Below are 25,917 nucleotides of genomic sequence, written 5' to 3'. Positions count from 1 at the left end.
GACTTCACTTCTGAAAAAACGATGAAAACACCATGCCACCGGAAGGTTCCATCGTTCAAAACATGGCGGAAGAAATGGTTCAAAACAACAGAAGTGTATGCCCAGCATGCCCGGCACGCGCTGCTCAAGGTTGCCAGGCCGCGGGGAAAAAAAGGCCGAACTTGTCAACCCTGGCGCTACTGTCCCACTGGCTTGGATTGGATCTGTCCACGTTGGCTGTTTGCGCCGATTCGGGTGAGCAGAGTCCGCGGTCCACGCCGGAAAGTCAAGTCGCGGGTCATTTTCCCTGACTGGGTTTGCTTTATGGCAATATTCCCTGACGATTCCCTGATTTTTCCCGGCGTGTATCATTTCCCTGATAATTCCCGGTTTTCCCAGTTGCTAGACACCCTGGACATACTGAAAAAGTCTGCCACTCTCCCCGTCCATGGCTATCAAATTCGTTTTGGTCTTCTTCGTTTTGGCCTTGTCGTGAATGGAAGAAGCACTTTAAACTCAATTGCCTCACGTAACAGCAGAACCGAAGGTCGAAAACGCTTTTTCGAAAACATTTCGAGAAAAAAATGCGTGAATTTGTTCACACACACAAAAAAGAACTAGCAGCGAAAGGCAAGGCCCATTGAGCAAAGAAAGTTGATGGCTTCAAGACTTCGTAATTTTCAACAAACAATAAGAAATTCACCAAAAGTGAGCAGTTTTTGTCTGTCTGTAACGAGCACGTCGAAAATAAAATGCGCATTTACCAGTTACCAGTCCACAATTCTGATTTGGGTTTCATAAGTGACAGAGCCAGCCAGCTATATTTGGCTGTCAAAGCGCGTCCAGTCGGTTGTAAACTGCGATGATAGTAGTTCTTAAAAAATACGACATTCATTGCATCTCAATTTGCGCTAGCACGCAGCGCAGAATAGCTCTCAAAGAGGCTTTCTCGGTGTGGTGCTGCGTGCTACATTCGTACTCTACATTCCGTCGCAGTCCCAGCGAACGTGTAAGCGTGTGACAGCGCCATCTGGAATTTCCTCCAAGAGCGTTACGCGGGAGAAGGCATGGTCATCACACTTTCCTATTCTAGCCACTGCAGTTTAACTCTTTCGCTGCCGCCGGAAAATTAACCAATTCTTAGGGGTTCAAGAAAACATTTTTTTCCTGCTAAAAAATTGGTTAGGCACTAATTACAGGGACACAAAATGCAGATTATTTAACGGCCTTTCCAATAACACCACTTCTTTAAATGTTTTTATATATCATAGTTGTGAAAAAAAAATATCAAAATCAAAATTTTTGTCAAGTGCTCGAAAAAAATTATAAAAAAGGAGGTGTGTATATCAAACCACTGGTAGTAGAAAAAAAAATTAGAATATACATTTTGTAGGGAAACATTTCAAAAACACACCCCAGAAAAAATGTCGACTTGCGCGAAACAGTTTGTCAGATATAAAAAAAAATGTTAGCACGCACGGTGCTCGTGTCATGCGGTGAAGCCCAATCTCCAATTCAAAATGTGCAATTTCGGGTGGTTCCCTGGAATAAATCTGGCAGTTTGACATTTTCAGCGGCACCAATTTATAACGTAAAATCATCTTGTCCATGACTGACTTTGCATGTACAGCGAGCAATATTTGGGACAAGCACGCGATGCGGAAAAAACCCTGCATGAAGTTGAAAACGGAACACCGTGGTTGATGCTTGCTGACGTTCACGGTCAGTTATCTCTCAAAACATAAAGCTGAGCTTTATTATCATCTTCTTACTCGCAATTGTAGCCTTGCTCGCAGAAATGAGGTACGATGCGCTAGAATCGTGCCCTGTGATCTTTGGCAGAGTAGCAGTTGCGCGATGAAAAAGATCAGCACAACGAGCCTCCTCTATTGCAACGCCACCTAACATTTTTCAAATGAAACAGTACAAAAACTTATCAGAGACTCCGTCCGAATAGACAGTTCAACTAAGCAGCAACATTAGACACCCGGATATACCCTCGCATGGAAACGAAACTGGAAGGCGAACAGCTGGCAGTGTAAGGCCGGTTTGAAGCGCTGTCCTCGGCGGAACAGATATCTGGCAACTGGGTGTGATCTTTTGACTTGCATCTTAAGTTCTTATCGAAGAAATCGGGTTAGGGTGGGGGGAAATCAGGAGCGCTGTGCTTTGTTCGAGGATCAGTCGCGGACGCTCCAGGCGCCATGGCAGGTAGCCTAGAAGTTGGGTAACTGCGTAGTAGCGCTAAATATGAATTTCGCGATGCAGAAATGAAACCGAAACTGTTCGCGAATGATCCTGGGGTAAGTAGAACTACCACAGAACTTAGAACAACGTGTGCAAAGGCAATAAAACTGCCTAAAATCATAAAGTAGCTTTGCAACCAGGCACTGCTTGACATTTTCAGCCGATTTCTGGGATTATTACTGTCAGAGCGCGAACCTGACGATTGAAAATCGTTTGCTGGTTCACCATTCACGCCCTAATAGCAAAAAACAAACACTGGTGCAGAGTAATTACGAGTTGCACGCATTCTTCGTTGGTAGCAGTGACGCGCGATGATCACGCCCCTTTTCCATACCAAGGTGATTCAAACGCATGTCAAAAATCACATTTTCGTTGCAAAAATGAAAACAAAAGTGATTTTGAAACAGCATTTTCTGATCTAACTCCGAACAGCTGTACTTGTTCGAGCAACGCCTGGAACGCTATGAAAAGGCGCTCCCAAAGTAGCGATCAAATTGATCGATTTTGATAGGCGCTCTATCTATCTATCGCTCTATCTACCTATCTATCTAGGCACCCTATCTATCTATCTCTATCTATCTTACCTATCGGTTGAGGCCTCAACCTATCGCCCCACCCTGAAGCCTGCCTGGCAGCTCTCGAGAAGACCATTGTACTCCAAGAAGTACACGAGTCTTCTGTTGATCATCTTCTCTAGAAGCTTGCACAGGCAGCTTGTGAGGGTGATGGGTCGATAGCTTGCGGGAGTGGAAGGGTCCTCCCTCTCTTTCAAGAATGCTACAACTATGGCCTCCCTCCAAGACTTTGGAATGTGCCCCGAAAGCGTAAAGGTGAAGGAGTGTAACAAGAGTGTCTGCGTGTAAGTGCTCTATCATTGTATACGTGATGTTGTCTGGGCCTGGAGCTGAGGGTTTACACACGCTCAAAGCAGCCCTATGCTCATGCAGTGAAGACTCTGAGTTATAAGATGTTGACCTATTGTTATCTAGTATAGGCTTCTTTTTGGCCGAGAGTTTGTGTTTCATGAAAGTATTTGTGTAGTGGACATGTGTTGGAAGTGTTGTGCAAGTGTGTTAGCCTGGTCTTCGAGTGTGCCCCCTGTTGTACTAACCAGGGGCAGGCTGTGTCTCTGTTGTCCTTTTAGCTTGCGTATTCATGTCCAGACATTGTGAGTGTCAGTGTAGGAGTTTATGGATGTTATGAATGAGCGGCGCAAACGTTTTCCCATTGCCTTTGCCCTTTTGAACAATAAAAGGTTTCCCGACGTGCGGTACCGACGAAGGATACCCCACGCCTTGTTCTGGGCCTCTCGTGCCCGCCTACAGTCCTCATTCCCCCAGGGCCTGCTCTGGTTGTGCGGGGCACCAGAGGCGTGGGGAATGGAGTTTTCGGCAGCGTCGAGGATGTGTGCCGTGAGGAGCTGAGGAGCAGCTTCCTCTACGTGTAGGTGTCTCATGGATGTGTGGTGTAGTTTGGACGTCTCTGTAAACGCATTCCATTTCGCTCGTGCTTCATTGTCCTGGAAAGGTGGACTGCATGGGCCCTCGCCCGTACATGAGGCGGGAAGAGGGGCATCCCGACGACCGGCCAACACAGAAGAGCACCGTGTAGAGTTTCCAGTGGAGCCAAGTGGGTTCTCGGTCTGTGTGGCCGTGAGAGTAGGCACCCCTGAACAGCGCAGTTCACTCTCTGCAGAAGGGCTCAGTGGGTGGAAAGGAAATGTCGTCAAGGGAGACCAAAGGGGGTCCCGTCCTCCGGCACCCTCGTTCGCAAGTCATGTGGTATCGTGGGTATGACACGCCACGTACGGCCAGCAAGGAACCTAGCACGCAAGCTAGAGGAAGCTAGATGCGCGCTTCTTCCCGGCCAGCGGCCTGCGCCGCTCGCATCCACCAGGTTCCCTGCGCCATCGTCTGCTTTTCGCCGCCCCTTTGTTGTTCTGCCGCACTGTGCACCCCCTTTTCGTTCACTTGTCCGCTCATTCTACTTGGTTTTTTGCCGTGCTCACAATCGCTGACGTACTTTAACAGTTCAGAGTAGCCTGCCAGATCGTGTACGTAATCGGCCACGATGCGCGGAGTGAAGTTCAGGACGCTACATGCGTTCGGTGCGCGGAAGCGTTCAATGAAGCTTGTTCGCATGGCCAAGAAGGTGGCGCAGAGCATCGCTAACGAGGGTGTCCGCGCTTCCAACAACGTATCTCCCGCCCTGTCTGTGCAATACTTCGATGCTGCGAGTGTGTCCGGCGTCTCGAGCGCATCGACCTCAGCGACCGCGGCCTCCGTCTCCGATCTCACATCAACCTCGACGAGCGGGAACGTGTCGCATACAGTTCACTTGGAGACACATTTCCTGACACGCGAGGAGGTCGGGGCAGCGAACAGACAACGTGCTGCTGTTCAAAACGAACTTGGTGCTATGCCGGCGACTCAGAGGAAGTCCCAAGCCACGGAGCCCTACCCTGTGCCTGCCATCGCTACAGGTGAAGGTGGGAAGTTTTGCTTAGCGCAAATGCAAATACAGTCGAACCCCGCAATAACGAAACCGCCGGGGAAAGCAAGAAAATTCGCTTTTGCGGGAATTTCGTTGCCGCGAGAATGAAACATAAACGACCGGAAAATTGGCCACAAACCAAAAATTTATTTCCTAAAGTCGGTTATATTACTTCGTGAGCCTTACCTTACAGCCAACATCACAGTTCAGCTATCACTGTACAAATGGTTCGTTGCTAGTCGTCGTGTGCGCCCAAGAACGAGATCGTGTCAAACGCATCCAAAACATTCCGTGGGTTCACCTTCTCTGCACGTTTCCCACCCTGGCCCTCGGCACCGAGTACGTCCGATCATGCAAGTGGAGCCCAGCTTCTTCTGTTTACGAACTTTGCCAGACAGAGTGGCACCTCGTTGCACCAATACTGTTTACAAAACTTAGTGAGCACCGCTTTCTAGACGTCCAGAAAGGCCACAGCTGTCACTGTTTTGTTTTGCGCACGTGCGCCATTGAAAACTGGTGGGATCCTTGCTTTTCAAAATGGTTGAGCTAGTTGCAGGCGTTTCCAAACTCGTCGGCGCTATCCTCCCTTGGGCAACTGACTTGGGCGATGATGGCTGCCTTATCTCGTAACGATAAAAACCTCCACTTTACGGCTGGTGAAGGCATCTTACTGAGAACAAACATGCCAATCGCCACACACAAACAACAAACGCACGCGCTCTGTTCAGCGGTAGTGGGCTAGCGTAGCCCAAGCCAAAGCCACGACTTGAGTCACCATGTGTCGCCCCCTGGTGGTGCCGCTGCGAGGCTGCCCCCACGGCCGCCGGCTGCGCGGTCTTTTGTAAACAAATATGGCGGCGGCCATGCAAACGTGCTGTGGCTGAAGTTTACGCACTTTGAGTCCAAAAAAATGCACTTGAACACTTTTTGGATACAGTTGCCCTCAAATGGGTAGGTAAAATGCCGACCAAACTTGCACCGAATCTCGTTAACGCGGGATCAGTTTCCAAAAACATTTCGTTGCCGCGAGATATAAAATACATGGGCGTCTATGGACGTTCGCCGGGGATGCGAAAATATTTCGTTGCCGCGGGAATTTCGTACCAGCGGGATTTCGTTATCGCGGGTTTTGACTGTAGTCCTGTGGTCCCTGATGCCCATGGAGCAGCATGTTTCATTTATTGCTGTCGAGACAGCACTGCATGAAGCCATGCTGAGGTGCAATGCGGGCTGCTACAGGGCCACTCGAGAAATATCCGCGTCTGTGGGGCTCATGACACCAGGCCATCTAGCCCTCCAGCGAGCTGCTGAAAAAGATGCCCTGCGTATGAACAAGGCCAGCAAACGAAAGCAGGAAAAGATGGAAAAGCAACAGAAGAGGAAGACAGTGTGCCAAGACCCCTCTAGCTATGCTACGGGGTCCTTCTAGAAGTGAAGATGTGTACACAAACTTTGAAGGCAGTTTTCTCAAAATGAACTTTTTTCCTGTTGTGACTGCTTATCCCAGTGAATCTCAAGAAGTGCTTGTCAGATTTGCATCCCGTTTTCTTTATTCTGTTCCTTAATAAATTTTCGAGGGCAAGACAAGCCGGTTTCCTAAAAATTTTTGTCCCTTGATTTCGTAAAAAATCACAACGAAATCATGTTTGCATGTTTGATCAGCAACACTAATTTTAGTGCTGTGCTAAAATTTTTCCGGTGAAAAATTTAGAAAAAGGGCTCTGTCTTGCCCTGAGGTACATCTTCAGGAATAACCATAACGAATTTCATAGCCGCAGCACACTTGGCTAATTCTCCAGGACTGGGATAAGAAGCCCATACACACCACCGTGGTATACCCTCATAACTTGAGAACTAACCTCCGTAGCTCGATGAAACTTTGCACTTTTTCTAATGTTGATGCTATAACAATACCCTGAAAATTTCATTCAGATATCTCAAGAAACAAAAAACTTGGGCCTACAAGGGTAGCCTCCCCCCTTAAAACCGAGCAGCCCCACTCACGCCAGCGCCCAGGGCCGTGCCCAGCTGCAGGAGGCGGAGGCCGAGCTCCCGGACCAGGGGCGTTGGTGTCCCAGCAGGCGCTGCCAGCCAGTGGGCCACGGCCGCGATAGGGGCCCGCGCCCACTCCTCCCGGCCGGCCTCGACCACGCCCAGCTGCGCCAGCAGGCAGTAGCCCGACACGAGGCCCGTGAGCCGGAGAAGGCCGCCGCCCTCCTGCGAGGAGAGCTCGGGGCCGTCCAGCCTCAGCCGCAGGACCTGCTCCAGGCCGCACTCGGGCCGCTCGGCCACCAGGGCTGCCAGGGCGGGGGCCAGGCCAGACAACAGCAGGGCGGGCCGCGTGCACGACACCTGCCGCAGGAACCGCAGCATCTGCACAGCACGGGGAGCCGCTCGCACCCAGGCCCCGCAGTCCGGCAACTGAAGGCGAGGCCTGTCATCTCAGCCCGGGCCCTCTTGCGGAAACGGAGAGACCAGACTGCAGGACATGTCTGTGCAAGGGCATGTCTCTTGTTTCCTGCTCTAAAGCACATATCTCTGCTCACCCGCCCAAAAATGCGTGCAGCCCCGCCCACAGACTGTGCCTCCCCACTGCATGGGCAGCATTCCATGGCACACTGGCATGCGAGCTCAACCAGTACACAGCACTGAAATTACGTCCAAAGAACAAGGCCACCAGAAACAAAACGACTGCATAAGGAAACAGCCGCTGGCACACGTGGCACGCACTGTGCACAAGATCAATGCTCATGAACCTGAACAGGGGCAAACAGCGAGCTGCAATAAGAGAATACAAATGAGAGGAAACGGAGTATACAGAGCGTACACTGCAAAATGCAGAGTAGTGGCTAAAAGCAGGGAATGATGAACACTTTGCTGGTCCAACTTTACCCGGCACAATCACCGGTCCAGCTCGCCCACGAGACCAGAGGGGGATCTGCAAACGGCCCACCTCATGCGGAAGCTCGTTGGCCACTTCAAGGTCGGCCAGGTCATAGCCCGCTTCCAAGGGCAGCAGCACACACAGCACACAGCACTTCCAAAAGGCCTCCGTCTCCCAGAAGGGGTCCGCAACAGACGCCATGGACTCGGGCGCGGCCTCCATCCACACGGTCAGGAGGTGGAACAGCCGCACCGTCAGGGAGCACCTGACCCTGGGGGAGGAGGGAGGCCGACCGAGCCGGACTTTGACCAGAAGCGGGGACGCTTCTGCACTGCTGTCCTGGCAGCAGGTGGGGTGAGGTTACGCGGGGTTACGCACTCGTGCTCCCAAGAGCAACTGGCCTCGAGAGCATCGTGAGAGAATGGGTTCCACATTTGTGGCAGCAAAAACTGGCCACTGACGTTGCCGCACCAACAATGCGAGCCCCTCCTCAGATCAGGACTGTGGCGACCACGCTTCGAGCCATGTAAGGCCTTTCCAGCAAGTTGGACTTAAACAGTAGCGCAAAAGACAAGGACTAGGAAAGAAGCACAGACAGCGCTTGTCTGTGCTTCTTTCCTAGTCCTTGTCTTTTGCGCTGTTGTTTAAGCTCAGAATGCACCAACTGGCCCCAGTAGAGACGCTTTCCAGCAAGCCCCAGTTGCCCAGAAACACCCAGCGCTAATGGCTGTGACAAACCAACGACATCACCAGGCAGAAGAAAACGTTCCTAGAGCACATGGTTCTGCATTGTAACTCCATTCGTCGTCTGGACCTGCGTTACCTGCAATGGTTTCTCGTAAATTATATTCCCTGCATTCGCACATAACCCCCCCAGCAGGGGTGAGACAGCTCAATCAGATTTGGGAGCAGTTCTTGGAGCAGCAAAATCTCGATTATGGAGCAGAATAACTTTGATTTGGAGCAGAAGAACGGCATTTATTATGCCACCTTAGGAGCCTAAAAAATCAAATTTTTAGCAACTCGGGGGGGAAAAGGGGCGCTTTTTAATCGGTTTTAAACGTAAACAGCACTGAAACAGCCTTTCAATGAAGTGTTTTCGACCAGAGCATCACAAGGTACAAACTGCACTACCTTTTACAAACGCCTATACTTAGCATAAATAGCAGGGAGCGCCGTCGAAAATATCGAATTGAAAAACTAAGTTATCCCAAGGCACCTTTATTATCATGTGAATGCTGAAATTATTGTTTTTCTAATCCCAGACTCGGCTTTACGCACAAGTGTAGAGCCACGGAAAAAGTTGCACAAAGCGAGGTGACAGCCCTCCCATTTCAATCCGCGAGGTGCACATTCACTACAATCGCAATTGAGTAACATTAGCGACCTCCCTCTTGGCATAAAATTTCACTTATGATAGATGAACCAATATTACTAGCGTGTAGTGATAGCCCGTCCCTCTATCGGACACTGCTTGAACATTTTATTGCGGCGATGTAGCTTGCGCCGCCACTTCTGCAGTGTTGTTCGTCCCATTCCTGCAGCTCGCAAGCTTGCTGTCAAAGGCAGCAATAACTGTTGTATAACACCGCAACATGTCTTAAATTTCACTTCAAGCGCGCACTGCACCTCACACTCAAGGCCAAAACACGGCGAATTCGTGGGCACCACGTTGTTTTTGATGAACTGCCGTCTTTCGAGTGCGCAACTTCCCGCAACAGATAAAACGACTGAATGTCGTTTTATCTAAATGCCACCCCCATAACCAAAACCACAGTAGAAGTCGGCAAAGGCCGCTCTGCCTGAACCACGAGCAACCGCTTCGCCCGGCGGCCATGTTTCCCAATCTTCACCTCACCATGATGCCAGAGATACGGCACTCCGAAAATTGCCGTTTTGTCATCAACTTGCACAAGTAGTTTGTCGCCTCAACACACGTAAGTATTTTTTCTACAGGACTTTGCGATGGTTTCCGATGGCAAAACTTTAAAAACTCACATAATATAACATGTGCAACCCGACTTTGCTACTCTCGAAAAAACTATCTCAGGGACAATTTTATGCGGGCTTTTTATTGAATGATCAATCAATTAAACCTTTACAAACAGCATCACCTTGGAGTTGCTGGAAAAGTATGCCGTCAGTAAGCATTTTTCCCCACTGAAACTGACAGGAGGGTTAACTTGGCTCTTGGGTTAGCCTTGGCTCTCAGTCCGTTTTGGAGCAGTTTGGCGCAATTCTTGAAATTTCCAAGCTTTTGGGGCAGCTTTGCGCAGGAAAACAACTTTCTATCAAAACTGCGCAATATGCACAGCTGTCTCACCCCTGCTCCAAGCCAATTCATTACATTTCGATGTAACTTCAATAATGGCCCCATTGGATTTTGCCACTGTGTCCCTCTCAACTAGTAACATGAGAAACAGTGATTCTTAAGCTGCCCTTAACTCTTTCATTACAGCGCCATAGGCCATCGGACACGGAGTTCCGATGATTTCAAACATCCCCCTAAAGCTGAAAATGGCACTTTGCGGACAACTAATGACATCTGGCATATCTAGTGGCAACTCCTTTTTCGATTTCATTATCGTTTGTTTACATTTCATGTGTGGAGACGGCTGCGAGAGCGAGTGAAATTTGAACCCACGATAGCGGCGGGTTGTGCAAAAATGGCGTCCACTTCACATTTGTGACAGGAACTTCAGCGGGACTTTTTTAAGCAAAGAGTTCCATTCCGGCAATCGGTAAGTAGTTTGGGCTAACAGACGCGCTTGGCAGCTCCCGCATCGTGCGGGTGGTATTCGTGGCAATGTCAGTGCACCAGCCGTACGTATGCACACCACGTTTTCGCTTACAGAAATCGCTTCTGAGGTTACCCCCAAGTTTTAACCGCCAATTTCAATGTAGCGAAATTCTAATGCAACAAAGAATATTACGAATTTTACTGACGTTGTTACGTTGCAATTTGACTGTATCAATAATAGCAGTCTGTGCACTTATCATCAGTGGATGGACAACTGGCACCTCGTCAACCTTGGGTTAAAACTTGCAAAGCTTTCTAGCCCGCTAGCCACAGCCTCCACCGGACGCGCTGTGACACACACGTCGGCTTGCGCATCATGTTCAAGGCGCCAAGAAAGGACACGAGCCAGGTCAGCCAGAAAAAAACACACCTGTAGGCATGCGATGGCTCAGGAAGTATTCCGACAACTTGAGGCCTGCCACCAAAGTGCTATCGTACGACCTTTACTTTCACACAGCTCTGCAATGCATCACTTTCTTTCATTACTGAGGTGGGAATTCATTCCTAGCATGGAGGTATCCCGGAACAGTGGTCCAGTTTCCTCTAAATTTGTAGTCTTGGCCCTCATGAGCCAATAATTGGCACTGTTCTTACTTTTTAAATGAAAATATTGCTACAGAATTTTTAAGGGTTCCTTCTCTTACCCAGTTCCGTTACGTTAAGGAGAAGTACAACTTGCCTGACCCGGCCCACACAACTACAGTAGAACCCCATCGATATGTTCCCGGTCCATACGGACTCCCTGTTACTATGCTCTCAATTGAGAGCACTAAAAATGCTAAAAACGCCCCATAGCCTTAAAGTGTTATGGTGATTTCTTTTTCTGGTTACTGCGTTACTGGATAACACGATTTGCCAATAAGTGAGTTCAAAATTTTAAAAATTTTAACCAACTACGACTGGACAATATGTTTTACGGTGAACAAAAGCGTGCTGACATGCTTGTGCACCGAGCCTCAGCACATGCGGCGCAATGGTCAAGCCGGCTGGGTCACCGTGGCGACTTTCCCGCAGTGCTGGGCTTGCCGGAGTCACTCGGTAACGTGGCTGCCTTTAGGCAACGTCGCTTGTATAACGATGTCTTAACGTGCATAACGCTAACCTCTACCATGAAGCAGCGCCAGCGCTGGACGAACCCTCCGGGAAAGATGGCAGCGATGACAGAGAGGAAGAGGTGGCGTCTCTGGCGGCCACATTTGCTTAGGCCGTAATCTGCTTAGAAGTGGTGTGGAGCTGCTTTTGCACAAAGGGCAATCCGAGTGCAGACTTGATCGACTGTAGGGTTTAACGCGCCGACGCAACGCAGGCAATGAGCCGCGCCATAGAGGAGGGCTCTCGATTAATTTCGACCACCTGGGGATCTTTAATGTGCACCGAAATCTCGTACACATGGGCATTTTTGCTTTTCACCTCCATCAGAAAAGCGGCCGCCGCGGCCGAGAATCGAACCCGTGACCTCGTGCTCAGCAGTGCAACGCCTTAGCCACTGAGCCACCGCGGTGGGTCCCGGTGCGGAAAAAAGTCTGCAATGTTTAGGAAAGGAGCTGTCGCTCTCAAATGGCAGCAGCATGCGCCAGCAGACGATGTGCCAGCAGACGTTGACAGACATGTACGCGCGAAAAAGGTCTTTCAATGCTCATGCACATCAGCCGACTGTTTTTGAAGCAAAGCTTTCTACCTCTACCAGCCAGCGGTTTCGTCGTGTGCGCCACAAGAAACTCCCAACCGGGCTTATTAACTACTGGCACAGCCAGGGATCGAACCTGGGCCAGAAGAGAATCAGAGCGACAGCCCATCATCTTAGCACATGCAGATGGGGAGACAGACGCTGGTTTTGATTCAGTGGCTGATTTTTGGCACGAATCCCAGGTAACAGCTGGCAGAATTTCTGGTTTCACTCTTTGTAGAGCCACGTGTGGGATTTCAAGTGACGTCGCATGGGCAAGTGTTGTGGGTGTTGTTTACAGCTTTGCTTTCCAACCACCTCACAGTGTGCATTGGAGCCAACTTTTTTCTTTTACTGCGCCGAATCATACGCGTTCCTGGATAGTCCATTTCTCTCTCCTGCTTCCTTGCAAAAACGCATCACCGAGGTTCTACTGCAGCTGGCAGAGAGAGCGGTGCTCACAGGCTGAACGCGGCCTGTTCGGTGGGGGTGGACAGCGGGGCGTCCTCCCTGCCAACCAACTCGTGCACATCGTTGCACAGGGCCAGCTGCTCCAGGAACGTGGTGACCATGGGGAAAATGGCGCTCGGTCTGCCAGGCACTGAAACAGAAGAGAGACACATGGCGACGACAATCGGGAGAGCCCCCGGACGCTCCGAGAGAAACTGAGAGTCCTGTCACCCTACTGAGTGGCACTAGTTGGTGGGGCTCAGGCGGGGAGCGCCGCTTGGTTGCTCTTTGCTTCTGGCTATCTTTTTTTATTTTACATTTTATCGCATTTACCGAGTTCTAACAAGCCGCTTCTTTCTTGAGGGGGAGGACAGAACAGGCCTTAAAATTGCATGTGCATTAGGAGCGGTAACCATCCAAAACGGCACCACAGCCGCCCATCGCCGCTGCCTTTATGCGGTGGCGGCAGGGCCTTTGTTGCTGCCAACCATGGTCACCTGTTTTCGCTTTTCCCTTCACAGGAGCCATTTGCTTCGTGTGCAGTGCTGCCATTGCTTGGTCCACGGGTGTTCTGAAGAACCACCTTGATTTCGGGCAGTTGTCGGTTGTAAATATATCCCACGACACGAAGGGGGGGAGGGAATTAAATATGGAGCGATTTGGGAATGGAATAATTTGTTTTTGATAACTCCTTCACAAGAAGGGTTCCTGCATTGGGAAAACAAGCCTTTCTCACTGGCAGGTGCAGGTCCGCTGTCAAAGCCCCGGACAAGTGGACACCGCAGCACTGGAGAAGCCTGTTCGGCAAACATTCCCACACATTTGCACCTATTGTGGTAAAATTCCCACTCAAAAGGCTACTTGTGTGCAGCGAGTTGCAAAGTGGGCAGGACACCATTGCATTCATCATGGGATGCTTGCAAGGGTCATTTTCCGTGCCTTGCATCGCCTCACATACCCAATTTCCTTCCTAGAACTAACATGAATGTTCATGGGGGTTCAATGTAGGCTTTTTCTTTCTCGTGGAAAGCGTGTTTCTCATGGCTCATCCAAATGTCTAGTTACGCCTGCACTGCCCTGATACTGAAGCACTTGCTAATGGTAGTACCACATGTGATGAAGCTTGAATAGAGCCAAGGCAGTGGGGCAGCTTCTTAGAAAGTGTGCTCAGCCCTTCTGGCCCGGGTGGTGCCACTTCATGCCACCACAAAGGCGTCCCTCTAGCGCACAGAAAACAAAACCAAAACTGCAAGTTTTCTGGGGAACTGTCCTTCAAGGAGGACCACTGCGATAGACAGCGCCATTCGTGCGTTTTTGCGAACCTGGACACTACAAAAAAGAAAAAGCTCGGGTGAATACAGAGGCCCTAGTTTTATTCCCAAGCTTGTAAATATGCGCTACGAAGCTCATTTCTTGTTTGCAGGCTCATGTGGCCACAAACTTTAGGAAAGCACACAAAAAAAATGTTTTCTGCAGAACAACTTTAAAAAAAAAAAACTGACATTAAATCATTGCCCCATTAATAAATCAGTTAATATTTGCACTACCAGCTCACTTGTAGTTTGAGGCCTTATGGGAGCCGTAAAATTTTGTAGAACACACAGAAAACATTTTCTTGCTTGAAAAAATAATGCCGGGCTGAAAGGGCATAGAAAAATCTTACTGGGACATTTAAATGGGCCCGTTTTTTCTACGCACTAGTTACTGAAGAGGCACAGCTGAGCTATCGCCAATTCCAGTCAGTGCACTGAAAATGGCCAAGTGTTTGCTTCAATCCCCAAATATCTCAAAACTCCATCTTATGAATTTCCCGATCTAATGAACACATTTGAATCCCTTGCCAGCTTTTATGAGCTCAAACTAATGAAATAGACTCAGCACCACTCTCAGTTTAACAAAGTATTTTGAGAAACAGACATTCAAAAGGAATCGCAATTTTTCAAGTGTTTCACCAGAACGCAATGAAGATTATTGCACCAAGACAGAAAAAAAAAAAAAAAACTGATGCACCTAGTGCCGTTTCTACGGTGCCCTACAAGGTAATCTGAGCAGTCCTGTGGCTGCACACCACCACAATCCAGAAGGGAAAGGGCGCCTCCATCCATGCCCCTTGGTTTGGAACTGCACTGATGAACCTCAAGACCGCCCCGCACAAGAAGTTGGAGGAAGCCCTGCTTACGTGGCTCAAGAATATCAGCTAAAGAGTGATAGAACAAAAAAGTGCAGTGTTTCACACGACCGCTGGACTGCGACGACTCTAGGGGAAGCCCCAAACGGGCTTTGAGCCCACGCTTAATTATCGCCAGGTGCGTGCCCTGGGATGCACCTCCCTTTAGACGTCAAATTTGCCGAATCAACTGCTGGTAAAATGACACTGCGGCCCCCAGTGACTTGGTTAGATAAGTGCGCATGCGCCCCCCTCGACGGTGGTCACCTTGGAAGAGCAGGGGGGGTTCGAGCAGGCGCTGCTGCAGCACCCAGGCGTAGCACTCCACGAGGCCCAGCAGCCGGTCGCAGAAGTGGCGCACGGCCGCCACGCTGCCCAGGGCGCCCCCAGCAGCCGGCAGCACCCCGGCCTCCCACCTGCGAGCACAAGGGGGGCAGCATGGGGGGGTGCCAGAGAGCATCGCTTGGGCCAGTCGCAGTGCGACAGCCAGACAGGCGACCGCCGCAGCCGTAAATGATGGTCTGCATCACCAAAGAGGCCACTGTTCCCACAGTACAGCACTACTGTGGGGACACGAATGCACACAAGGCCACAGAACAGTGCAGGGCCGTGCAAGCTCTTGCCACCCAGGAGGCCCGCAAGAAGCTGGCCGACGATCACAATGCTCCCTCGCGAGAAGTGTGAGCGCAGCACCCACTGCAGCGATGGCGAGAATCATTTTCTTCGTCTCAGAAAGTCATCAGCAAATGCGTGACGGCACACGCTACTCTGACGTTACCTCATAGTGAGTCCCCGCGTCTCGAGCAGCCTTCGCCTCCTCCACTTTCCCCCTCGCTCTTCCTTCAGCGTCGTCCTCGTCCCCTTGCTTACAACAAGGCAAGGGACACCGCTTGAAAGCTGCTCTCTCAAATGAATCAATCATACAGATGCACACCCGCCAAGAAAATATGGTCGGAGTAGCCCAATGCAGGCCCACAACCATTTATCGTTGCTGGTAACTGAGATCTACTAGACTACTAAAAAACTGAGCTACTATGAATGGGCAAGGCCTGTCTAATCATGGAAACTTGCTGGCAGAGAAGCGTGCATTCGTTCTACAAAACTGAGCTTTGCAAATTGACAATTCAGCTTAACAACACACTGAACAGTGGAGACAATTTTTGTTTGTGTGGACGAAACATTATTTTTGTGGTAACTGGAAACATTTGGCGTGTATTTGTGAGCCCCCTTCCCCCTTTCTCTTTATTGGAGCAATGCAGCACACGAGTTCGATGAGCAACAAAGTGCTCCGCAAGCCCTATTCTCGCGACACTGACTTTAGGGGCAAATCACGTGCAAGGAGTAATGCATGTTGTTGGGCATTCATCATGCTTGCACGTAAAACTGCGCATACGGACGGTACACGGAAAAGAAGAGACAGGACGAGCGCAGACTCACAACTGGTTTATGGAACAATTGAACAAGCTAGTGCACCCACACCAGCACATGTGCACACGTAACCATCCTTATCACATGATACACCGGTTTAAAAACTCATACTCATTTCCATACAAAGATATGGATGGTTCACTCGCACCCTGTTCCCCGTACTTTCGTATGAAGAAGGCCTCGATTAATTCCCTTGCAACCTGTTCTCGGCTTTTGCTCAGCACCTCTGCCCAAGTCAAAACCGGTTCGCATGGCTTGCTTTCACAATTTCAATAAAGCTTGGTGTTGGGCTAGTTGGTATCTAGACATAATGGCACAAATAGCGCTGAACTTAACACAACGACGACAGCATAAATGGAAAAAAAAAAGGACACACGAAATGGAAGGTGCGCTTCACAAGCTTTCACAAGCCATGCAGTGGTGCGGAAGGTTGGAACCCGTTTTGTTACATTCAGCTGGTGTTTCCTGAACTGTTTCGTTACGGCGGAAAAACGGCCGATTTTGAGTGCTTCCACAAAACGTTTTTTTTTTCTCTTGAGCTACTGGACACACGTAGCCTTGCTACGCATGAAATTGTAGCTCATAGATTGCTCTTCGAAACACAAAGCAGCATTCTGTTAAAGGTACAATTACTTACAGTTTATTCATCATGTAATCAGAAAAAAGCCACCAAGAAAAGTATACAAAAAACACAAATCGGCAATTTTACCGAGAGTAAAAATTATTTCAGGAATTTTAAGATATAAAAATTGTTCCCGCGTTCCCTGGCTATGATTCAATATATAAATCAACAGTGTACACAAAGTTTTGGATTTTTGAGGTCTCGTCAACCTAGTGGAACTGACGGTTGTGCCACGCCGCAAAGGCACTGAAGGGTGAGCGAGTCTCTGTAAAATGTGCATCCAAGCATACTCTTTTGTGTTCTCGCACAAAATCCTTATCAGTTCGGTGGTAAAAAACAAGAAAAAAAAATCCAGCGCTCTCGACAAGCGTCGCACCTGAACGCTGCAGCGCTAATCTCACACGAGCGCCAGGTTATCTTGAAGTTGATAGCGCGATACGGCGCGGTGCATTTGGCAAAATATCCTGGCCGTACATTGTTGAGACCCTAAACACAAAAGTAAAACCACAGTCGTCAGATAAGAAGCAAGTTTTGTTTATAAATACAGCGCGGAGTCACAACAAAATTACCTGCCAGCGCTTGTTGAAGTGCGAGGCACCTGAACCGGCACTTCGTCGTCCAAACTGAAATCTGAATATCCCAATTCGTTGTTTGACCCATCACTGCTGCTGAAATCAGAAAAATCGACAGCAGGAGCTGCCGAAGTGCTTGCTACAGCAGTCCGACTATGCGGAGCGTGGCGCGAACCTGACACCATTTTCCTCCTAATCCCCTCTACCTTCGGTTCAAATTTCTCTTGCTACACCGCCACCACACGCGACACATAAACAAACGAAACCAAAACTGAAAGAGAAGTTGCGAATGAACACACCAGATGGCGATAGTTGTCTGTGGAGCGCGGGTTTCAGATGTTGCGGGAGACTTGAAATCATCGGACGCCGGCTTCCGATTGCGTATGACGCCGGAGTGAAAGAGTTACACGCGGGTTGAAAAAACTCGATTTTTTCTAAATGTGCCGATTTTTTTTGTTTTCACTTGCATTATCATCTTTGACTATCCTTCTTTCACGAAAAAAAAGATGAAAGCGAAATACGAACGAGAACTTGGTGAAAATCGCGTCTGTATCACGCAATCAAGCCGAATTTCACGCAAATCACGCAATCAAGCCGAATTTCGGCCATCTTTGAGAGTTTTTGCTGCACGGAAGCGTGGCTGGCAGCCATTTCAGTCACTTGAGAGAGGTAGTCAAAGCCTTCTTCTCTCGATTGAGCCGCTCGCCAGCTTTGTATCTCCGCATAAAAAAATTTTTAAAAATATTTCTTCCCGCTTGTTTTGCGAGCTCCTACTGGGCATTTAAATCACGTGACGCGAAATCGGGACCGCCATTGGCTCTTGCCGCTTGTGAGCCGCCGCCATCGCCTGCATCGTTCCATTCGCTACTTAGCGCTATCTTTTCTATTTCCTTACCGTATGTTTTTAATCATGAACGCTGAGGAGAAGCGCGACTTTTGTTGCCGGAAGTAGTGAACTTCATGCCGGTACAAAGGAAAGCGCGAGCGGCGCAGCATCGCGATGACCACGGCCAATGCCGGCACGACCGGCACCGTGAGGCCTAACGGCGCCGGGCCTTCAAGCGCTAGACACATGTACGATTGGTACACACAATTCGCATGCGACTGATCGTTACGACTGTCATCACGACTAGTCGTACGCGTGAATTTGAGATACATGGCCCGATGCGGGTGTGCGATGCGTCGTCGGCGCCACTCCGCCCACTGTTTTTGCTCCATGGTCAACTACGACGATCGCTGAGCTGAATTTGTAGATTCCACGCGTTTGTACGCAAGAAATGAATAAAGCAGGCAATCATGAAGCGTTTTCTGCATCAGAAACGGTCCGCGCACATGCCGGCCGCGCCTGCCAGCTCGGCACACTCAGCGGCTCGAACCGGCGCAGACCACGGTAGCAACCGCTTGTCGCTGCTCTTCCACATCAATATGATCGCTAAAACGAAGTTCCACCTGCGAGAAAGTAGGTGTTAGTGTGGTGAAAAATTCTGCTAGGGATTATTCTCAGGGCTTATTTTAAAAGCGGCGATCAGATATCTGCCGCGATGCAAGCCTATGCTGACCGGCCGTGGATGCCGCGGCGCGCGGTGCGCCGAGCGGCTGAGAGATGGCGATACCTGCGCGGAAGCATCAAAACAGGCTACGCAGATGTCTCGGTCACCGATCGCTCAAACAGCAGTCGTAGCTCAAATAAAGTTTCACATGCGAGAAAGGGGATGATAGTGTGGTGCAAAGTTGTGTTACGGATTGTCATTCGCAGTCGCACAGATAGCGGCGATCAAATATTCGCCAGGACGCTAAGCCTAAAGTTCCCAACACCCGAGCCGACCAGAGCAACGCAAGCCGGTTGCAGGCTCAGCGGGCTCTCATTGGCTGTGGCCTCACGACGACGGCAACGATGGCACGACTCCATCTGGCTTGCCAGTCACACGTCGTGAGCCTCCTCCGACCAGCGAACGAGGCCAAAACAGGTCCCAATGATCAATCGTAACGATCGGTCGCATGCGAATCACGTGCACCAGTCGTACGTGTGTCCAGCGCTTCAAGCGTTGCAAGCGCAGCTCAACCAGGCAGGGCTGATTTTATCAGTGACGATATCAGCTTTATAAGCTCATCGGAGAAGAAGTTGGCAGCCTTCTAAGGTGAGAAGACAGCCAGCAACGGGAGCGGTGCAGGTGCAATTATCTGTGAAGTCAGCGCTCTGACTGAACTTGAGAGGGACGCCATCTGCGCGACGTGTGCGAAGTGCGAACTCATCGTAGTTGACGTTGCGAACAAGTGGAAGGGCCTTGCATCGGTACTAGAACTCAAGTGCAAAAACGTAGAGTGCCCTGCAGGAGTGGTTTCTTCTGTCTACTCGTCGCAGCGCGCTGCCGCCATCGGCCGCAACCCGGAACTCTGCAGGGGAAGTCCCCGTGATAGTTTCGCCATCAATGTAAAAGCGGTACTCTCTGCACGCGCGGTTGGCATCGGACACGATCAGCTGTGCAGGTTTTGTGCCATTCTTGGGCTACCAAAACCACTGCACCAAAAGACGTTCCACAACATTGCCAAGAAAGTTCATGCCGCGGCCACAAAAGTAGTCTCTGACAACCATGCTGAAGCAAGGCAAGTAACTGCGTTGCAAACTGGTCACACTGGCGTCAGTGCGATGTTTGACGGTACTTGGCAGAAACGAGGACACAAAAGCCACAACTGTGTTGGCACTGCCATTTCTCTCGACACTGCTCTCTGCCTGGATTTTGAGGTGCTGTCAAACTACCTACTGTCAAGATTGCAGCCACCCCCAAAAGCTTCATTTGCAAGAGGAGGAAGTGTGGCAAGCTTTTAATGCCCCTGTGTGTAAAAAAATGTCGGCTACTCATCCATGGAGACAGAAGCAGCACTGCGCATCTGGCACAGGACGGTATCGTACAACTTGCAGTTCACTGTAGTGGAGTCTCGGCCACTGTTCTCACAGTGTTGTGGTTCAACAGGGGCCACTCTAGCTTTGAGCAAGTTCTCCAAGAACTGGAAATCTTCCCTTCAGAAGAACTGGTTAGACTAAACAGTGCAAGTGACCAGTGGAGGATCAGGCAGATGTCTGCCAGGCTGACTGCTGAGGCTAGGTCCCATCGCCACAGCCTGGAGAAACGGGCCTGTACCGAGGACTTCACCCGCAAGAACCGTGAGGGTGCAAGGAGCGTTCTAGTTTTAGTACCTCAATGTGGACATTTCAGACTATATCCGCACCAAGTTTCATGTTGTTTGAGCAAGAATTTCTGAATCTGCCAAAAAAATAAACTTTCAATTGCGTTTTTCTCAGTTTGTTGTTTTTGTCCGTTTTCTGAGTTTGTGCACACTTAAAGTTGTTGTATCACGATGAAATTTTGCACAGATGTTCAGTATAACATGCAGAGTGCACAAATCTTGTTCATTATTCAATTTTTGTCCTTCGATATTTCTGACAGTCATAAAACAAAAATATACAGAACAAGAAAAGGCCCACTACCAGTCATTCTTTTTTTCGTGGTGAGGAAAATGAATATGAGGCTTCTTCAGGTAGATTTCAGCACTCTGCAGTTCAAAAGGAACCACCTAGGCTATTTTAAAACTTTAAGTAAAAATGTTTACTATAGACAATAGTGTGCACAAAAAAGCATTTTTCCTGCACGTCATGCTGCGTAAAATTTCAGCCGGAGCAGATATTTGAATTGCATATATCTGATATCTGCATATCTGATTGCATATATGACAAGAGGAGATCAATCTTTACAAGCTGCAAAAATTTCAGCCTTCTAACCTCATTAATAAAAAAAAAGTTGTTTCGAGGAGCATGTCCCCTTAGGGGGGGGACGTGGCTTTCAAAATCAACTTTTTTATTTCTTTGTGGATTTTGATGAAAATTGGCACAGCAACTGGAAATGCTACTGTGATCACACCATAAAAATTTCAAGGTAATATTTTAAAAACTTTTTTATTCATTAAATTTTCTTTCTGTTGCGCTTGTACCGAGCTTGAGCGACTTATAAAACATGAAAGAAAACTTGTTCGAAGTGCTTTGCATTCCCAAATGAATGGACGAGGTCGTGACAGTTTTAGAATACAGTCGAACCCCGCTACAACGAACGCCGCTTCAACGAAATTTCCGCTTCAACGAAATATTTCCAATTCCCCGTCAGCTAGCCATAGAAGTCAATGCAACAAAGTCCTCGCCACAACGAACCATTTGTCAGGCTTGCTTTCGCTTCAACGAAATTTTCGATGATTTGGGCTGGGTTTGAACAATTATTTGACAATAAAATAAGCATAGCGCCAGCTATCTGTAACTTTTTATACATTCAGGACGCTTAGTTTCACCGAAAATGCGCGTTGCGACCACACCGCCACCCAAAACAAAACAAAAAATAACTCATAGGCGCACGCCATTGCTTGATGGTGATAACGATGTGGCTGGCCGTCTTTACACGAGGCGCAGGCCCGCTTCTCCAAGGCGGAGCCCCAGAGCTACAGCCAATCCGTATCCAGTTGAAATTGCATGAATGTGCTCCGCTGCTGGCGCGGTGCAGTCATGTATGCGTTGTGAGCAGCTGTCCTTGCCGTTTTCCTTCTACCATTCTTCATAGCCAAGAGCGAAAATCATGTTTGCGCGTTTGGTCTTGAAGCCTAGTCATCCTATCTTAGTCGCGAGCGCGCGGTCCTGTTAAATGCAAGCGCGCGCGTCTTGCCTGCCAAGGTCAGTAGCTGCCGTGCCCTGTCAGAGGATAAGATAACGGCACTGCTCCTGCCACAAGTGAGAGGGGGGCTTCCCACGGCCTAGCAGCTATCTGCAAGTAATCAGTTCGGTGGACACGCCTGCGATACGTTTTGCGCCTGCATATCTTCACCCCCCTTTATCTTCACCCCCCTCTTTGGGTGGTGAAAAAACAGATAACCATTGGTATGTTTGTTATCCGAATAAACATGAGTTATTGCGCGTCACTCCTTTTTCTAAACATTGTATTATGCTGCCAATGTTGCGGAAACGCACGGGGCTATTTTTCTGGTCTTTCCGTGGTGTGTTGGGGCAGATTTCGCCTCAACGAATTTTCGCTTCAACGAAATTTTTCGCACGTCCCGTCAATTTCGTTGTTGCGGGATTCGACTGTATTTTTTTTACAACACAGTCTTTTTTAGTTTTCATTTTTGTAGAGGTTAATGTGCAACAGGCATGTCGACTGTGAACGATTATTTGAATAAAAAAATCACAAAAAACAAACCTCGAAAACCAAAAGTGTCACGACCTGAACTGTTCATCAAGGAATGTAATGCAAGAAACGGAATCAAAATAGACCCAGCGGTCACGAAGAAATCCGAAATCCCTGGTACAAGCGACACAGGTGGCAAAAAAAACTGTTTTGAGAAAACGGCTTCCGAAGTTGCAACATAGGTTTCACTTATCAAAAGTCGTCACGGTTGTAGCCTTTCATGTCCTTTTGAACATGGGGCTTCTGGAAGGCCTTGCCTTGAAATTGGAGTGCCTTTTACAGCCTTTCTCATTCCACAAAACATCATTTTCAGCTCCTCTGTGAAGAGTACATAGCCCAGTTTGCAAACCAAACGGAGCGGGAGATGGCTTTCAATTGAAAGTAGGTTAGCTGGTTGGCTGTATCACACTAGACAACTTCCCTTTGCAGCTGTTGTCCCCATGGCAACAAGTGAAGCATTTTTTTACTTAAATTTTAAAATTTCTGGCTTCTTTTATGTTTTATTACTTTGCCTGGCGCAGCAACTTAGTACTCATACGTGCAGGTGTTCATTGCCAAAAGTTTGCATACCACAAGGATACAAATGAGCTACTTTGAAGCTTGGTGTAATATTGTGCATAACTCCAACTTTGATGGAAGGGTTTTTTTTTTTTCCCTACTTTTGACATTTCTCGCAGCACAGTCAGAATGCCCTAAGCCATAGATTATATGCATTGGTATCAATAATTTCCCTAAAAAAATCAGTGTTAAATGCTGCGACAGTAAGGTAAATTTTTAACGCAGAGAACATATTTTTATTCCTTTATTCCTAACTCAAACCTGTTTGCATGATTATTAGAAGTGCACGGGAAACGTTGCGCAAGAAAGGCGATATGGCTCGTGCGCATCGCAGCGCACACTTACTGCGACATATCGTACTTTGATTATCCCTGATATGGCTTGTCAGGTCGCTTTTAAGACTAAATCTAATGTCGCAGGCATTAATTACAACTACTCGCGTTCAATAGTAACCGGCTGCGCAGACATGTGATGCTCCAATGCGCGCCGGCTATGCCGTGTGCGCCGCAGCGTTTGACGCATCGACCGTTTCTTTTCCAGGGCTAGCCAGCCCACAATCAAAACACAGCAATAACTAAGCGTGTAAACATCGCAAATCTGACTAAAAATTCACTTCACGAACCGCTATAGCAAGCGCACACACCGCGTCACCCTCTGGGGTCTGGCGACGGTAGAGTCACGTGCACCACGAAGCGTTCGATGACCTCGGCCTTTCGAGCCACACAACTTCCCGTAATCTGGCTCGTGATCTCAGGCCTTCCCATCGCGATAACGTCCGTGTTGAATACCACAGACTGAACAGAAACTTGGCCGAACGAAGCAGCGAAAATGAACTCAAACCGCCCACGCTATGCAGCTCAGGCGGCCGCCATCTTGCATTGCGCCGTGACACCCAATCAGGAGGGTCGTCTTAGCGCGCCCCGACCGGAGGACGAATAGCGCTTCAGCATCTATTTCTAGCTTCGTTTGTGTGTCGTTTCTTTTCTGCCGTTCGTGCGTTTGTGAATGAGCGAAGATAAAAGAGACGAGCGGAACCGGAAAGACGAACACTCGCCCGATCTAACGATATCGAAATGGCCGCGCCCGGTGGCACCATTGCGGAGATACAGCGCTCTAAAAATTGCCGTTTTTTCGCCCTTTTGCGCTGATAGTTTGTCACCGCACCTGGCAAAACTATTTTTTATGCCACTCTGCAACACTTTTCCGCGGAAAAACTTTGCAAACGCACAGAATATGAAACATAGAAGCCGAATATGTGGCTTCAAAAAAAAAAAAAAAAAGAAACGATGCTTTGGTCATTTTTCTGAAGTTGAAAGCCGCGTCCCCCCTTAAAATGTCGTTTAGACAGCGGCCCGTGTGACCGATGTACACCCGCCCGCATGGGAGCGGGATCATGTACACCACCACAGTCAAACGGGCCGCTGTCTAAACGACCGTTTAAATGAAAACGGGCTCCCACCTTCCGCACCACTGCATGGCTTGTGAAAGCAAGCCATGCGAGCCGGTTTTGACTCGGGCGAAGGCGCTGAGCAAAAGCCGAGAACAGGTAGCGAGGGAATTAACCGAGGCCGCCTTCATACGAAAGCACGGGGAACAGGGTGCGAGTGAACCATCCATATCTTTGTATGGAAATGAGTACGAGTTTTTAAACCGGTGTATCATGTGATAAGGATGGTGACGTGTGTGCGCATGTACACACTAGCTCGTGGCTACACTAGCTCGTTCACTTTTTCAATAAACCAGCTGCGAGTCTGCGCTCGTCCTGTCTCTTCTTTTCCTCGTCCCGTCCGGAAGCGCAGTTTTACGTACGAGCAGGTGCAAGGAAACACATCACGGGCTACACAGAAAGCTGCTGCAAATGAGTGCTTGCAACTGGCAAGCAAGCCAGTGTTGTTTGTGCATGCCAGGCATGAACTTCCCATTTCAAAAGTCACGGGTATGACGGAAGCCCGTCTGGTCGGGATGCATTTTGATGAGGAAAGACAAGGACGCCGAGCACAAGTTAGTTGAGTTGAAAGGAAATTGACGCGAAATTAAAGGAGGCTTCTGTGTGGGAGCTGAAACGTCAATTTCCTTTCAACTTGTGGTCGGTGCCCTCGTCTTTCTTCATCACAACTTCCTATTGAAGAAAATTTCTGCACAACGAAGTGCAGTGCCGTTTGCAACTGCTTCGTGAGGTCAATGCGCAGCTGTGGCAGACTGTACACTGCAAAATCCCTTGCTGGCCCGCAACTGACGCGACCCGATCACAGAGAAGGCAGTGCAGTAAAGGCTGGGTCACCTGTCCACAAAGAAGGAGGCACCGTTGGCCTTCAACAGGCCGGCCACGAAGGCTGCATGACTCGGGGTCCCTGCAAAAGAGGTGCGACACCTGTGACTGGAGGCAAGGCTCTGAAATGCTGTTCACTTCCCCGAAGTCACAAGCACACTCCCTTTCTTTGAAGACACCTCTGCAGCAAACAAATGTCGCAAGAGCAGCATGAACCACTCCGGTTCCAGGTGATCCTCCCGCTGACGTGTCTGGAAGTGGCCCTTCATTCCCAGAGATTCCTTTATTGCTCCCGTTTTCTGCTTCAACTGAGCCAACATTTTGTACCAAGCCCTGCCACCTGCTGAGCTTTACCACCTTCCCACAACAGCGGTGGGCTTGGTCCCCAGCAAAGAGGCCGTCTAGAAGCGTCCACTCACATTCATGCACACACAAAGAAAAGCTGAACATGATAGATACACCGCGGCAATAGACGGCTCACATTCCGACCAATCTCCGCCTCAATCTGCTTATACTCGATGGCAAATTATGCTAGGTGATTGTAAGGGCACAGCCCGAGA

The 25,917-nt window shown here is 49.1% G+C and overlaps 1 protein-coding gene across 6 annotated transcripts in view; it reads right to left on the bottom strand.

Moving 5' to 3' along the window:
- Window positions 1–25,917, bottom strand: part of LOC144168766 (DNA-dependent protein kinase catalytic subunit-like) — a 477,503-nt gene that overhangs the window by 298,863 nt on the left and 152,723 nt on the right. For all 6 annotated transcript variants that reach the window (XM_077697734.1, XM_077697729.1, XM_077697730.1 and 3 more), the window contains exons 32-36: window positions 25,370–25,439; window positions 14,954–15,102; window positions 12,532–12,670; window positions 7,673–7,874; window positions 6,724–7,092 (exon numbers count right to left, since the gene is read on the bottom strand). In XM_077697734.1, coding sequence (XP_077553860.1) covers window positions 6,724–7,092; window positions 7,673–7,874; window positions 12,532–12,670; window positions 14,954–15,102; window positions 25,370–25,439 — 929 coding nt within the window. The remainder of the gene's footprint in view (window positions 1–6,723; window positions 7,093–7,672; window positions 7,875–12,531; window positions 12,671–14,953; window positions 15,103–25,369; window positions 25,440–25,917) is intronic.

The sequence above is a fragment of the Haemaphysalis longicornis genome, unplaced genomic scaffold, assembly GCF_048455015.1.
Source record: "Haemaphysalis longicornis isolate Haplotype H1 unplaced genomic scaffold, Haemaphysalis longicornis Haplotype H1 scaffold_2, whole genome shotgun sequence".
NCBI classification, from domain to species: Eukaryota; Metazoa; Arthropoda; class Arachnida; order Ixodida; family Ixodidae; genus Haemaphysalis; species Haemaphysalis longicornis.
The sequence above is the reverse complement of the archived record's forward strand: the minus strand, read 5'-3'. Positions and strand labels throughout refer to the sequence as shown.